Source organism: Candida tropicalis (assembly GCF_000006335.3).
Source record: "Candida tropicalis MYA-3404 genomic scaffold supercont3.10, whole genome shotgun sequence".
In the NCBI taxonomy this organism is placed as follows: domain Eukaryota; kingdom Fungi; phylum Ascomycota; class Pichiomycetes; order Serinales; family Debaryomycetaceae; genus Candida; species Candida tropicalis.
This window is the reverse complement of record NW_003020039.1, coordinates 335900-351026: the sequence shown is the minus strand read 5'-3', so window position 1 is coordinate 351026 and position 15127 is coordinate 335900. Positions and strand designations below refer to the sequence as shown.

At 33.1% G+C, this 15127-nt stretch overlaps 8 protein-coding genes across 8 annotated transcripts; 3 read left to right on the top strand and 5 right to left on the bottom strand. All coding sequences in view use genetic code 12, as the record gives it.

The window, feature by feature from the left end:
* Nucleotides 1–191: 191 nt before the first annotated feature.
* Nucleotides 192–1049, bottom strand: CTRG_05942 (cytochrome-b5 reductase; the record flags this gene model as incomplete). Its single annotated transcript, XM_002546418.1, has 1 exon — nt 192–1049. The coding sequence occupies one exon, from the start codon at nt 1047–1049 to the stop codon at nt 192–194; it is 858 nt and encodes a 285-aa protein (XP_002546464.1).
* Nucleotides 1050–1633: 584 nt separating this feature from the next.
* Nucleotides 1634–2605, bottom strand: TUB1 (alpha-tubulin; the record flags this gene model as incomplete). Its single annotated transcript, XM_002546417.1, has 1 exon — nt 1634–2605. The coding sequence occupies one exon, from the start codon at nt 2603–2605 to the stop codon at nt 1634–1636; it is 972 nt and encodes a 323-aa protein (XP_002546463.1).
* Nucleotides 2606–3605: 1000 nt separating this feature from the next.
* On the bottom strand, nt 3606–5990 carry CTRG_05940 (uncharacterized protein; the record flags this gene model as incomplete). The annotated part of the gene is made up of 1 exon (XM_002546416.1): nt 3606–5990. One exon carries the CDS (start codon nt 5988–5990, stop codon nt 3606–3608), a length of 2385 nt encoding a protein of 794 aa, XP_002546462.1.
* A 631-nt stretch (nt 5991–6621) lies between these two features.
* Nucleotides 6622–7200, top strand: CTRG_05939 (uncharacterized protein; the record flags this gene model as incomplete). Its single annotated transcript, XM_002546415.1, has 1 exon — nt 6622–7200. The coding sequence occupies one exon, from the start codon at nt 6622–6624 to the stop codon at nt 7198–7200; it is 579 nt and encodes a 192-aa protein (XP_002546461.1).
* Nucleotides 7201–7820: 620 nt separating this feature from the next.
* Nucleotides 7821–9065, top strand: CTRG_05938 (uncharacterized protein; the record flags this gene model as incomplete). Its single annotated transcript, XM_002546414.1, has 1 exon — nt 7821–9065. One exon carries the CDS (start codon nt 7821–7823, stop codon nt 9063–9065), a length of 1245 nt encoding a protein of 414 aa, XP_002546460.1.
* A 519-nt stretch (nt 9066–9584) lies between these two features.
* On the top strand, nt 9585–10895 carry CTRG_05937 (uncharacterized protein; the record flags this gene model as incomplete). The annotated part of the gene is made up of 1 exon (XM_002546413.1): nt 9585–10895. The coding sequence occupies one exon, from the start codon at nt 9585–9587 to the stop codon at nt 10893–10895; it is 1311 nt and encodes a 436-aa protein (XP_002546459.1).
* Nucleotides 10896–11083: 188 nt separating this feature from the next.
* ERG13 (hydroxymethylglutaryl-CoA synthase) lies at nt 11084–12433 on the bottom strand (the record flags this gene model as incomplete). Its single annotated transcript, XM_002546412.1, has 1 exon — nt 11084–12433. The coding sequence occupies one exon, from the start codon at nt 12431–12433 to the stop codon at nt 11084–11086; it is 1350 nt and encodes a 449-aa protein (XP_002546458.1).
* Nucleotides 12434–13672: 1239 nt separating this feature from the next.
* Nucleotides 13673–15052, bottom strand: CTRG_05935 (TDT family transporter; the record flags this gene model as incomplete). Its single annotated transcript, XM_002546411.1, has 1 exon — nt 13673–15052. One exon carries the CDS (start codon nt 15050–15052, stop codon nt 13673–13675), a length of 1380 nt encoding a protein of 459 aa, XP_002546457.1.
* Between the last annotated feature and the right edge of the window lie 75 nt (nt 15053–15127).

Here is a 15127-nt window from a genome sequence, read left to right as displayed (position 1 = left end):
CGGGGGGGGGGGGAGAGGAGTTTGACCTTCTCACCTAATATCCGTTATCCGTTACAATGACGAATGGGTGGCTTATACTTTATTATCCTGTGAATCCCACACCATGAGCTGTTATTACATTTAAATCGATTTCTTTTTATATATAGTATGTATTACTATTTCTTTCAAATGTGTCTAAATACAAGTCTCTATTAAAAATTAAATATGTCATCCTTTTGGTATCCGGATTCTTTGGCTAAATCATTAACATATTCCACAAAAGCTGGTGGTCCACAAACAACAAGTTTACCATCTGAACCAGTTGGTGAAAAAAATTCAAAATCAGATTTCTTAACAAATTCTCCAGTAACATATTTGATATCTAAATCAGGATATTTCAGAGCCATGTTGTCTAATTCATCTTTTAATAAAATATCAGTTTCTTCATTATTGGCAAACAATAATTTGATTTTAGTATTATCTTCCAAATTAGTAATAATTCTGGTGATGATTTGTAACATTGGAGTTATACCAGTACCACCAGCAATCAATCCAACTTCTTTATATTCATTAGGAATGTAATTAAGTCTACCGAATGGACCTCTAAACTTAACAGTTTGACCAATTTGAACATTTGCCAATTTTCTAGTAACAACACCATTTTTATAATGTTTAACCAAAATATCAAAGAATCCAGTATCAAATTGATTAGAAATAGGAGTATAATATCTAACCTCATCCTTTCCATCAACATTAAAACAACAAGCCAATGAATGACCAGTTGGAATATCTAAAACTTCATCATCTTTACCTAATTTAAATCTGTAAATAGCAGTCATTGGACCGATTAAAGTCTTATCCAATAATTCAAAATCTTGCCATTTAACAGCATGCATAGAAGATCTACGTTTAATAGCACCATAAATTTGCATTGAACAAATAATGACAATAAAAGCAATGGAATATGGCATATATTCCCATCCAAAGATCCATGTACCAAACAAAATTAAACCAATAGGTATATAAATACCATGTATAGGTTGCTTGAGTAATTCTCTTTTATCTTCCATAGTTGAACTGGTAGTCGTTAAGAAGTTAAGAAATGATCTGTTAATTCACAAAACAAAACAAAACAAAACAAAAAAAGTGGATATTCTTTATTAAAAAAAAAAATGAAAAGAAGAATTAACACTGAAAAAGTAAGATTTAAAGTGGAAAAAAAAAAGAAAGAAAAGAGAAACATAGGAACTGCACTTCAAGCACGAAAAGAAAAGACCAAAAAAAAAAAAAAACTCACTAAATAATTCGCCAGTACACGTACTTCGGAATATAACCGATCAACAACAATCTACGGGGGGGAATAATAAACTATGGATTTTATATTTCTTATGGAATATAGAATATAGAATATAGAATATAGGGTATGTTTATATAAGAATTAGAGGTATATAAAAAAAATCAAATACTAAAAGTAAAAAATAAGAATAAGGAAGAAAAAAAAAGACTATAGAACCCAAAATTAACATGAATAAATGAAAACATTTATATCAACCAATGATAGCAAATAAAAAAAATTAAACTTCAGATTTAATGAAAAGAAAATAGAGATTTTATTAAAAGAATTTGGATATTCTAGAATGAAAGAAAAGAAAAACTAATATTCTTCTTCTTCTTCTGGGAAAGAATCAGTACCAACTTCAATGTAATCTCTTTCTAATGCAGCCAAATCTTCTCTAGCTTCAGTAAATTCACCTTCTTCCATACCTTCACCAACGTACCAGTGAACGAAAGCTCTCTTGGAGTACATCAAGTCGAATTTTCTGTCAATTCTTCTCCAAGCTTCAGCAATAGCGGTAGTGTTAGATAACATACAGACAGCTCTGGAGGCACTGGCTAATTCAGAACCTTGGATAGCAGTAGGTGGTTGGTAACAGATACCAATCTTGAAACCAGTTGGACACCAGTCAACCAATTGAACAGTCTTTTTAGCTTTAACTTGGGCAACAGCATTTTGAACATCTCTAGTGACAACATCACCACGATATAACAAACAAGTAGCCATATATTTTCCAGTTCTTGGATCACATTTAACCATTTGGTTACCTGGTTCAAAACAAGATTGGGTGATTTCAGAAACAGAATTGGCTTCGTGGGTGGCTCTGGTCTTGGAGAAAACTGGAGCATAACTAACCAATGGAAAATGGATTCTTGGGTATGGGACCAAGTTGGTTTGGAATTCATTCAAATCAACATTCAAAGAACCATCAAATCTTAAGGATGCAGTAACTGAGGAAACAACTTGAGCAATCAAATTGTTCAATGAACTAAAGTTTGGTCTTGAAATATCCAAGTTTCTTCTGCACATATCATAAATAGCTTCGTTATCAACCATGAAAGTACAATCAGCGTGTTCCAAGGTGGTGTGGGTAGTCAAAACAGTGTTATATGGTTCAACAACAGAAGTAGAGACTTGTGGAGCTGGGTAAACAGCAAATTCCAATTTGGATTTCTTACCGTAATCCAAGGACAATTGTTCCAATAACAAAGAACCCAAACCAGAACCGGTACCACCACCCAAGGAGTGAGTGAAAAGGAAACCTTGCAAACCATCACATTGGTCACTCATTCTTCTAACTCTGTCTAAAACATCATCCAAGATTTCTCTACCAACAGTGTAATGACCTCTGGCGTAGTTATTGGCAGCATCTTCTTTACCAGCAATTAATTGTTCTGGATGGAACAAGTCCTTGTAAATACCAGTACGGACTTCATCAATAACATTTGGTTCCAAATCAACATATAAGGCACGTGGAACATATTTACCTGAACCAGTTTCACTGAAAAAAGTAGAGAAACCTTCTTCACCACCCTTTGGTCTATCTAATCCTTCTTGTAAGTACCCATCTGGTCTGATACCATGTTCTTGTGAGTACAATTCCCAACATGCATTACCGATTTGACAACCGGCTTGACCGACTATAATAGATACTAGTTAGTATTCATAATTCACAATTAATAATTGATAGGCTGATTGATTGATTAAGGATGTTGTTAAATTCATAAAATCAAATGCGATTACTAATATTCGATCTGTTGACGACGTGTAACACGATTTGTTTTGATTTCCTTGATCTGTTGAAAATAGAGAATATAACAAAATTCAAACAATTCACTACCTAACTGTATTTGTTATTCAAGAACATACCATTGATACTAATAACTTCTCTCATTATAGTTTGATTTGATTAATGAAAATGTGTTGTTTAAGATCAAAACAAGAAAAAGAAGAAAAGAAAAAACGAATGCTGTTTATTCTTAGTGAAAGAGAGAGAAGAAAAAATTTTGCGTGTGTGTGTGCAATAGGGATTCTCACTCTCTGTTTTTTTTTTTGTTGATTTGTTTACATTTTCAAAACTTTCACGATAAATCTGAATCTTTTTTTTTCTTTCTTTTCGCCTTCTCAGTAAAAATGCAAAGAAGTTCGTGTACAAATTTCAAAATATTCTCGATTCGTGTAGAAAGTAAACAAACGAGCTACAAAATAGAAAACTAAAGAACTAAAAAGCGGCAAAAAAAAATCAAATGAAGCATTCTTTTTTCTCTCTCTCTCTCTCTTTGCATCAAGTTTACAACCCAATGTATGATCTCAACTTGGCAACAAATCCTTGGGGTTTGGATTTCAATCCCAATTTAACTTGCAAGTCTTCACCAGCATCACTCAAAACATCACCAACAGATCTTTCCCAGCTCTTAACGTTATCATAACCAGTAAATAATCTATTCTGGAAAGCAGCTAAATTGACCAATTCTCGTCTGTTCAAACGAGATAGCCAATCATAATTATAGCCAAAAGATCTAAGATATGCCTTTAAGTCTGCATTGGAGAATGCTCGAACAACATTATCCCACTGAGAGTTAATTCCTTTCTCGGTCTTCTTGGCAGTTTTGTAGACTTTGTTGTTGAATAATGACAATCCATACAAAGCTTTACGATAGATACCTTCAGCATATTCGCCAAAGAAAGTTTTATACTTGACATACCCCTTGTCAAACCCCTTTTGAGCTTCTGAGGCACGAGAATTGACATCGGCAGCAAGTTTGGAAACATGCTCTTGAGCTTTATCGTATTTGGCTTGAACATCAGCAGCAGCTTCATCGTATTGGTCGCTGATTTGAGATTCAATGGAGTCGTACCCATCTTTTGCATCACTTGCAATGGACAGACCTTTCTTTGAAGCTTGGGATTTAAGCGATTCATATTGCTCACCAGCTTTTTCTTGATAATTCTTGACTTCATCACTAACATCAAGTACCACTTGATTTGCAGCATCAACTCTATTGTCATAAGTAGCTTGAGCACCGTACCACCATCTGGTTAATCTATCCAAAGCACCACTTTGTAATTCATCAATGTTTTGACTCAACTTTTGGGTTAATGAATTGACATAGTTTTTACTAGATATATGGGCATCTTTGATAAAAGCAGCGATGTTATTCTTTCCCTTTTCAGCACCACGCAAAAACTCAAGAGAGTATGCATAGGATGACTCTTCAATTTGATCCAATGCATCAGCTGCAGAGAATTTGGCCTTGTCAAAGTTTTCCTTGGCCGCATCACTTCCCAGTTTGTAATACTCTTGAACCACTTCAAATCCCTTTTGGATTTGGTCTTCAGTTAATTTCTCATACTCTTTAGGATCCAAATTCTTCTCCAAGTAATGCTTGTACCCATTGATATCTGGAGTATAGAAACGAATTTGCAGTTCAATGTTATTGTACAAATTACTAGCACCATTCTTTAACCCTTCAAACTGTTTCTGGAATGCAGAAACCAAATCTTGTCTGGACCCTTCAATTTGCTGACCTTGATCCTTCAACCATTGTTTTATGGAGTCGGTGGAAACATCATCAACTACCCAAGCGTAAGTTTCAACGTGAATTGGATCAAACTTGTGTTTCTTTACCAATTCAATCAATTGATGCTTAGTGGTGAATATGGAATATGAAACTTTTCTGACATCCAAGAATTCACGCAATTTATCTTTGGACCAATTGTTAATACCAACAAAGAATGTGTCATTAATCCATTCATCAGCTTTATTCTTTCTTTGTTCCCCTTTAGTAATCCATGGTTGGTAATCCTTTTCAGTGTCAGCTAACCAAGTTTGGATATCACTCAACATATACTTCTTATAAGTCTGAGCAAGCTTGATCAATTCATCTTTGTTCAACTCTTCAACATAAACACCAGGTTTGGTGTCAATAAAACCATGCAAGTATAACCATTCACGCAATTGACTATAATTCCAGGTTTCAAAAAATTCATCCTTTATTTGACCATACTTGTCGAAAATTGACTTGTCAAATAAATCCAAAGAATTAAACAATGATTCCTTTGTGTCCTTTATAGAGTTGGTAGCCTGGTAACTCAATTCCTTCAACTTGTCAATCAATTCTTCACGAGTAGATTGAGGTTCAAAATCAATACCATAATCGGTCAACCATTTCTTTAAATCATCGTCTGACCATGAAGATTCATATAACCAATTTCCAGGGTAAAACTTGGATCCCTGGTTTGTTTCAGCAATTTTGTCAAATTCTTGTTTGATTTTTTCAATCAAATCTTGTCTGGTGTCTTCTTTATTAAAAGAAATACCATTTCTTGATAACAAATTTTGCAAATTGGTTACTGGCCAACTTTCAAAAATCCACTCCTTAATAGAATATTTTTCATGATCCTTGTTTCCAAACAAATAATTGAAATTCAAGAATTCAGAATCTTGATGTTGACCATGGTTCTGTTTGATGAACTTTTGATATTCCTTTTCCAATTTTTTAGCTTCTTGATTAGCCAAACTAATCAATTTTGGGTTTTCCAAGTTCTCATTAAATGAAACCTTTCTTTCTTTCAAGAATTGCTTTAAATCGCTATTTGACCATTGGTCAAATCCATAGTTCGCCAACACTGGAAGTATCAACAAATACAACCACAATATAATTGAAACCATCATTGTCTTTTATTCGTTTGTAGTATTCAAAGAAGAAAGAGTTGTGGATTTAATTAATTATAAATTTTTTTAAACTAACAATTATAGTGGAGAACACGGAGAGTGCCATTATTTAAATGCATTTGAATGTCATAGCAATCCTGAAAAACTTAAATTGCTATTCACTACTGTACGTAATTGCATTTTGGTTTAGGAGGGTTGCTGTTAAAACTGTGGAACACACCAATAGTGAGACGAACGAGAACTTCCAAAGAAAAAAAAAAAGCAATCAAGAACTTGTCGTGGTAGAACAATTTAGAATAAATTAGCAACCTTAAATATCAAGACTCTTAAAGTTCTGTACATCAAAGAAATTGAAACATGAAGTTGGGAATTGTATTCTGTTGATAGTATTGTTGTTGCTTAAAAAAATTTTGGATTATCAACATCTTGTACTTTCCCCATACCAGAAAAAATCTCACACAGAATTGAACGAGCGAGTTTGCAACTTCTATTCTAATTTTTTTTGTTTCAATCTTCGTTTCAAGTTTCTACTTCTATTACCCATGGTCAATAAAACAAAAAAAAAACCAGAACAATTGTCTCTTTACAAAATAACTTCTATTACTCTTTTTCTAAGCAAGCTCCTATATTTATGTCACTGGTTAGAACTTATCCATCGAATGTTTCAAACTCATCCAATACTTCGAAGTACATAGAGTTGCAACTACAGCATGATCGGTTATTTAAGCAACTAAGCTATGGACACATAAATTATGACATTGATGATTTGAATGAAATGAGACAAACCATTTACATAAATCAGATGCTTAAACATAATATTAGAATTAATCATATCATGAGTCTAGAAAGATCACGGTATAAGATGTGTCCAATACAAAGTCTGGCAACTCTGATGTTTGATCAAGACCTGGTACGAAATACAAATTTATTATCTGCCAATAGTAAATTGAATTCGGATAAAATCGAATATGTAACAAAATATCGATTAGTTGATTGCAAGCTTGTTAAAAATCAAGTAACTTCTAGCATAAAAAAGCCATCATCATCATCATTATCAATAAAAGAACGACTAAAACAACTACTTGAGAAAAAACCAAATGAAACAAACTCATGTACCTCGAGTCAAGTGGAACCAAGCCTGGAATTGAAACATGCCCATCGTGAGTTTTTGAGACATGAACTACAACGAATGAGAACCTCAATACCTTGAATGATTTAGCACCATTTTCATAGTTCTGTACATAGGGTTCCTTTTCTTTTTGACACCCTTTAATAATATATTTCCATGTCAGACCAACTAGTCGGTGCAACAATACCCAGATTGGGATAGCTGATTAAATTGATTTACACAAATTCCAAGATTTCCAATCACTTGTGGTTATTAGCAAAACTTTACACATTTGCAAATTTTTTCAACACAAGCTGTCAAAATAAAATTAGGTGGAATGTGGAGGGAGGGAGAGAAACTAGCAGCTGAAACTTTGAAATTCTCATTCCTTCTCCATTGTTATAACACCACTAAAAAACCCGCATTGTAGTGGTTCTTTGCTCCGCGCTTCGCGTCTGATAATTTTATTTTCCTTCCAAGTTTCGTATTGATAAATTCACATTTCAAACATGCCACTTGTTTAATTCTAAAACCATGTTTCAACAAAACATGTACACGTCAATCCTTTAAAATAAAAATTTGAGCTCCTATTTAAATAACTAAAGGATGTTCTGTCCGGTGAAAGATGATTGAAAAAAAAAAGAAGAAACCAAAAAAAGATCAAGTTTCAGTAAACTACCACCTAGTTCTTTGATCGTCAGTCTTGTTCATACATACTAATCATGAAATTATTCAAATCAGCATTGTTAGCAGTTGCTCAGACTCAATTGGCATTTTCTTTTATGATTGATAGAATTGATTCTTTTCAATTCAGTGAAGTAGCACCATACAAGTGTTGGAAATTTGACAATATCCATGGTGAAACTAAATTCAAATTCGATGTTACTCATATGGAATTAGGTCAGAAATTACCAGTTAATGTTCATGTTAATGTGGAGCTGATGCATTTAGATAAAGATCAAGGAGAAGAAGATTTCACTATTCAAAGGGATGCTTATACCGTGTATGAATCTGACATCAAAGAGAAAGAAGCATTTGATGTTTTAATTGAACAACCAGGTGAATATTGTGTCCTGTTTAATGAAAACTCCGAATACTATGGTCCTTTCAATGCTAATTTTGAAATTATTGAAAAAATTAATCCAATCAAAGTTTCTCAAGAATTATTCAACCATCGTGTTACTGCGCTTATCGGTGCTTTAGTTATTGGTGCCCTTGTTGCTCAATATAACATCAAAGATTTGAAAAACATGTCACCAATTTCCAGAAGACTTTTTGTTCTTGTTGTTTTGCATTTTGCTTATAACGTCGCTTTATGTTTCATTTCCAACCCAGCTAGAAGTGTTCTTTTCCAAAACACTATTGGTAGTGTTTTGACTTGTTGGAATACTTACGTGACAATTATGATTTATTTTGGAAGTGGGTTCAAGAACCTTGGTTACAGAGTTCCTTCCAATATGGCCTGGCTCAAGAGAGCAATTATGGCTGCACTTGTCATCACCACCACTGTTTCCACTTCAGTATTATCCAACTCTGTTGTTAAAAAAAGCATTATGGTAGATGGTCAACTTCAAGATATTTACTTGCACAAGGATAATGGTCCATATATTCTGCAACCATATCTCCAATCTCTTGTCAATGGGGTTGTTTCTGTTCTCGGTGTTGCACTTTTGGTATGTGTTACCATTCTCCCATTCATCTACGGATTTGTCATCTACAATCGTTTCAGTAAATCTGGTGAACACGTCAATCAAGAATTGATGAGAAAAACATTGGTTTTCCATGGTATTTATGCTTGGTTTATTGGTTCTGCATTATACTATTATTTTGATTTTATGAAATTATTTGAAGAGTATGTCCCAGTTGTTATTTTATTTGTCATCTGGTTCTCTGAAAGACCATATGTCGCTCTGAAAGGTTTTGAAGATTTTGGCAGTTTGAATGGTATTAAGGAATTCTATTTGTAAGAAGTATATAGACTTGGTATAAGAATTAAAAGACACGCATACTTTTACTATTACTTTTTACTTTTTACTTCTGTTTTGCAACAAACGAGATCGATGTTGATTTTCGTGATGTGTGGACGTGGACCCTTAACGGGAAAAGTAATTGAACATCTGTTCATTTTAACTTGGCAAAGATGTATACGTGTCTATTGTAAGAAGTAATGTTGTCATCATCATCACCAACAAATGTTGAATTAGTTAATATTGTCAGTGGGAGTTAGCCTGTGGGTGATGATCGGCGATCCTCAATTTTAATACTTTTATAACATTTTCCTTTCTGACATATCTAAACAAAAAATAAAATTCTAAAATAATATCATGATTTCTTTTACCATGATAAAATAAAGCTCCTCCTTTTTTATATCGCCTGTTCATAGAAAGTATATATAAAGAATATCATGTTCCTAAGATTGACATAATTTTTATTTTCTTTCTCTTGTTGATTAATCTATATCAATAATAATAATCACCATCTGCAGCATGAAGTTTTTTAATTTACTTCCATTATTAGCTTTTCAATTGAGGTTCATATCATGTGAACATTCCCATCTTCTTAATTCAATAAAAGTATTAGAATTTAATGAAAAATCAGAAGAACAATGTTTAACAGTTCCACATCTTGATAGTAAAACTAAATTTGATATTGAAATTGAAGGTATTGAAAAAAATCAAATCATGCCAATTAATGTTAAACATAATTCTGAACCAATGTCATTTGATTTTGCCAATGCAAAAGATAGACATGAATTAGAACTGAACATTCATACCACTACTATTTATGAAGGTATGTTTGAAGGAAATGGTAAGAAAATTATCGATATTTATAGACCAGGTAATTATTGTATTACTTTTAATAATGATTCTAAATTTATTGGATCATTTAAAGCTAAAGCTACATTAATTGAAGAAATTTTCCCAATTACAATTAAAAAAGAAATTAAAAAAGCTGCTATTAAATCAATAGTTGGTATTGTTGTTCTTGTTGGTATTATATTCAAGTATAACATAATGAGTGTTGATGCTTTTAAAGATTTAACTCCAGTTTGTCAAAGTTTAATGCTGGTTTTATTTGTTGAAATTGCGTATTTCAGTATTATGTTTTCATTGGAACTGTATTGTTCATTGTTTCCTAGTGGTTATGCTTATTTGATTGTTGAAAATTATCTTAAACGTGGTTTACATAGTGTTCAAGAATGTTGGAAAACTTATGTCATTGTTATGATTTATTTTGGTAGTGGATATAAAAACTTGGGTTATAAAGTACCTTCCAATATTCCAATTGCCGGTAGAATATTTTTGGGTGTTCTTTTAACTTTTATGTTGGTTATATTACCAAATCATTCAGTTAAAGTTGCTAAAAGAACAGTACTTATTGATGGTGAAGTTTCCGATAAATATTTAATGATTTTCAATAATTCACCATCTCCATATAAATTCGTTAGAGCAACAATGTCTGGTCTTAGATTCATTGGTAGTGGTTTACTTTTATTGTGTATCTCTGTTGTTCCTGTTATTTATGGTTATATTATCTATAGCCGTTTTGCTAAAAGTGGAGAAATTGCTAATGCTCAATTAATGAAAAAAACTTTGTTATATCATGGTATTGGTTATACAATCACTACTATTATTGTTGGCGATTTCCAATTTGTCAAATTATTTACTGAATATATCCCAATCGTATTGTTGTGGTGGATTTGGTATTCTGAAAAACCACATGTTGCCTTGAAGAACAAATCTCAAGATGTCGAAGACACTGATGCTGCTGTTCCATTACAACCAATTAGCATTTAGGAAACCAAAAGTGGAATAACCGTAATACTTGTTTTGTTTCTTACCTGGCAGATCTATATTACTGTTATAAATTAAGCTGTATATGTTGTAGCTATATATATATATATATATATATATATAATACACTAAAACATTTCATATTCTTTCATAAAAATAAATAACACATTCAAGAAAATTGAACTGTACATCTATTCCTTGATAGCGTAATTTCTTCTAAACTTGTCATCAACTTCAGTCAAGTAGTAGGTACCTTGGCTCAAGTTATCGAGGGAACCTTGTGGCTTGAAGCTCTTTTGTAAATGAGCTTTTTCTCTTAATTCAATAGCAGCCAAGTATTCTTCTGGGCTTTGGATCTTTCTACCTTCACCTAATTTGTAGTCAAAGTCCAAAACTTTGGTAATTGGTGAGATATCACCAACAACAGTAACGGACAATAAAGTGGAAGCCAAACCAGAACCGTAGGAGAAAAGACCAATTCTCTTGTCTTTCAAGTTTTCAGCACCAACATAGTATAATAAGGAAGCCAAAGAGACCCATGATGAGGCAGTGTACATGTTACCAGTATTTGTTGGGACTTGCAAAGCTGGTTGGACTCTCTTTTTGGTTTCATCTTTAGCCAAAGTGACAAAAGTCTTTTCCAAGACTTTATCAGTCAAAGAAGCGTCGTAAGACAAGTTGTCAATGTGTTGTCTGGTGGATTCATCAATCAAATCAGCAAATTTGGATGGGTCGGATTTATAATCGTTGTACAACAATCTGGCATAACTCTTGGTGACCAACTTACAGGTTGGGACGTGGAAAGCGTTGTAATCAAAGTGATCGTAAACGCCAACAGTCTTGTCAGCATTACCAGTGATCTTCTTGGAGTAGTTCTTGTAACAGTTGTCAACGGCTTTAACATAACAAGCCAAGGAGAAGTGACCATCAACAACTGGGTATTCGCTAGTGAAATCAGGTTTGTAGAAATCATAGGCATGTTCCATGAATGAACCACGGATGGAGTCGAAAACAATAGGAGCATCAGGACCAATTAACATAGCAATGGAACCAGCACCACCAGTTGGTCTAGCAGCACCTTTGTCGTAGATAGCAATATCACCAGCAACAACAATGGCATCTCTACCATCCCAAGAAGAAGATTCAATCCAGTTGACAGCATTGATGACAGCAGAAGTACCACCATAACAAGCATTAATGGTATCAATACCTTCAATGTCGTTGTTTTCTGGGAACAATTGCATCAAGACAGATTTGACAGATTTAGATTTATCCAACAAAGTTTCAGTACCAACTTCCAAACGACCAATGTTGTTAGTGTCGACATTGTAATGCTTGATCAATCTGGAGACAACAGTCAAGGCGATGGAGTAGATATCTTCTCTATCATTGACAAAAGCCATATTGGTTTGACCCAAACCAATGGTGTATTTACCAGCTGGGATACCATCGAATTTTTCCAATTCTGATTGATTGACAGCTTGACCTGGAATGTAGACTTCAATTCCTTTGATACCAATGTTTCTAGGTGAGTTAGTCATGTTTGAAATATGTTAATATGTTGAATATATGTCGAAAATTAATTGAAATGAAAGTAGTAGACGTAGAATAGGATTGAATAGCCAAAACCACCAGTAAAAGAAAAAGAGAGTAATAAGTTGTAACTTTTTTTTTTGTATGTAAATTTTTCTTTTTAAATATATTTATTTATTTATTTTAAAAACCTGAAAATTTTTTGTGGTTTGTCTGTTTTTACAACACAAGCGAAACATAATACGTAAAAAAGAAATGGTAGGGCAAAAAAAAAAAAAAAAAGAAAAAAAAAAGAAAGAAATCTGCGTGTGCACACACAACTAACGCAACAGAAAAATAAATAAATTTTTTGTATAGGTTCTATACGACGAATTAATAGTGTGAACGCTACCACTTGTAGCTAATGCGTCGTATAAGATCTCACTTTCTCCAACAGATGAATGGCAACAACAACAATCTCTTTTGTCCAAGGCATTCTAATCATCAGATATATTACATTGGCAAATCAGTAGAATCTACATTCTATAGAATTTACGAATAGAAGGTGGTTTATAGATCTTGCTTGATTTAAAGAGAAGCACGACGTAGCATGTTTCTATTGGTTCGTTGTGCACCCAAAAAAAAAGTATCGTCATACGATAGTTTGACGAAACGTTTGCATAAAGCCTACTTGCTGCGGAATGATAAGACAAAACAAATTTCACTGTATGAGAAGATATTGGAAACTCTAAAAAAAAAAAACTAAAGAAAGAAAAAGAGATGCCATCTAGGCAACAGTTTGAAAAGAATACTAAGATTCAGTTGTTGTTGGCTTATGCTTGAATATGTAAAAGATTGATGCAGACCACGATCAACTGATGGTAATTGCTGCATTAAGAAATCACAAAATAAGCATTATAGTGGTGGTGGCATCCCAAGAGTCACTTCAACCGTTGAATGTGCTTGCATAATTTCATTAATTAGACTTGATCTTAATTGCAAAACGAACATTTTATTTCTTTTTCTTTTTAATGTTTCGTTTAAGGGGAGTAAAAACTACAATGACTTGTGTATTTGCATTTAAAGTAATCGTTGTTTTTTTTGGCTATCGTTCTATTGGATATATTTCTCCCAACGCGTCCTATGTTAGTCGTGTATTTGGGTAAAATCTCTCTCCTCGACGCGTGTACTGACATTTGGTGCAATTCAGTAATTCAGATTTATTACAGATTGATTTATTTAACTTTATCAATGAATAAGATATATTATTAAACTATGCAATTATGATTATACTTGTATCTATTTATAAAGTCCTGTCTTAATTTTTTGATTGAGTATACTACAACTCCAATGCAGCAACTTGTCGTAATAACAATACAGGCAACAGCAAATATGCAACCCATGATCTTGAATGTCAACAAAGGATAATTACCAACTTCTCCTTCACCAATAATGGTATTTGATAAGGACATAGTACCTAGAGGGAAAGTCATTCCCCAGAAACCTTTGTTTAATTTCAACAATCCGTATTTGTTGGTATGTTCTGGATGTGGAGTTTTTGCAAATGGCTTTATCTTGGAGAAAATTGAGATAACAGCAACAAACAACATGAAATAACCCAAACTTACCAAAAATGTTGAAAAAAATCCACATATACATAAAAGAATCTTTCCATACAATAATTCTTCAGGAATGAGTTGGTTCAAATTGCAGCCAAATAAATAAACACTGTATGATGATTGACCCAAGAACCCAACTGGTAAAAATCCAGTCATGATTATTTGAGTATTTGGGATTTTATGAATAATTAATCTTGATAAGTAGATAGTGATGATCATCAAGGCTAGACTTATAGATAAGCACCAAAGCATAAAACTGATGACCATTGTGATGACTGTTTCATTCAAACTATGCAATTCCAATTCAATTATATGCCCCGATGATGATACAACTGTAATGGAGACAATTGGCAATAATAACGATGCATTTAATTTGACATCTAAATCAACTTGATTGAGCTTGGACATGTATGAAAAATAAACAACAATAAAAGCAGTATACATTGCTGTGGCAACAGCAATCCACCAAAGTGTCCAAACCAAGTAAACATGCTTTCCATTTGTAATGATTTTAATAAAATTGACAATTGTTATATAACCCATCGAGAAACAACCCATGTATACCAGGTGGGCGGGGTCAACGTTGTACTTGGTGAATCTCCCTTTGTAGTAAACACAACTCATGACAAACAATGCAATATTGACTAAAAATAGAATACAAGTAACTCCAAACATGATATATCCACATATTTCTAGCCATTGACTAGGATAAGGAAATTTATAAAGTAATGTTGACGATATACCCGTACCCATCACACTGACAAAATATGCAGGGGTAAAGTTTTTTACAACATCTTGTATTATGAATCGTTGATAAAATGATTGATCATAAGGATTTTCATCTTCTTTGGAACTGGTAGTTGCTGGTATAGACTCAAATTCTGATACTATTGTAGAAACCTCCTCACAAAGTTCTTCTTCTTCATTAGCTTCTTGGGGTTCCAGATTTTCTGTCAAGGTAGCGTCAATTGAAGGAGTTAAATTGAGACCCTCCCTTGATCTTGTACTTTCTAAACTGTGGCTTTCCATTGTTTTTTTTTTTTTTTTTTCAACTGATTATGAAATAGGATTTGTTGATTTCAAAGATATCATTATTGTATTTCT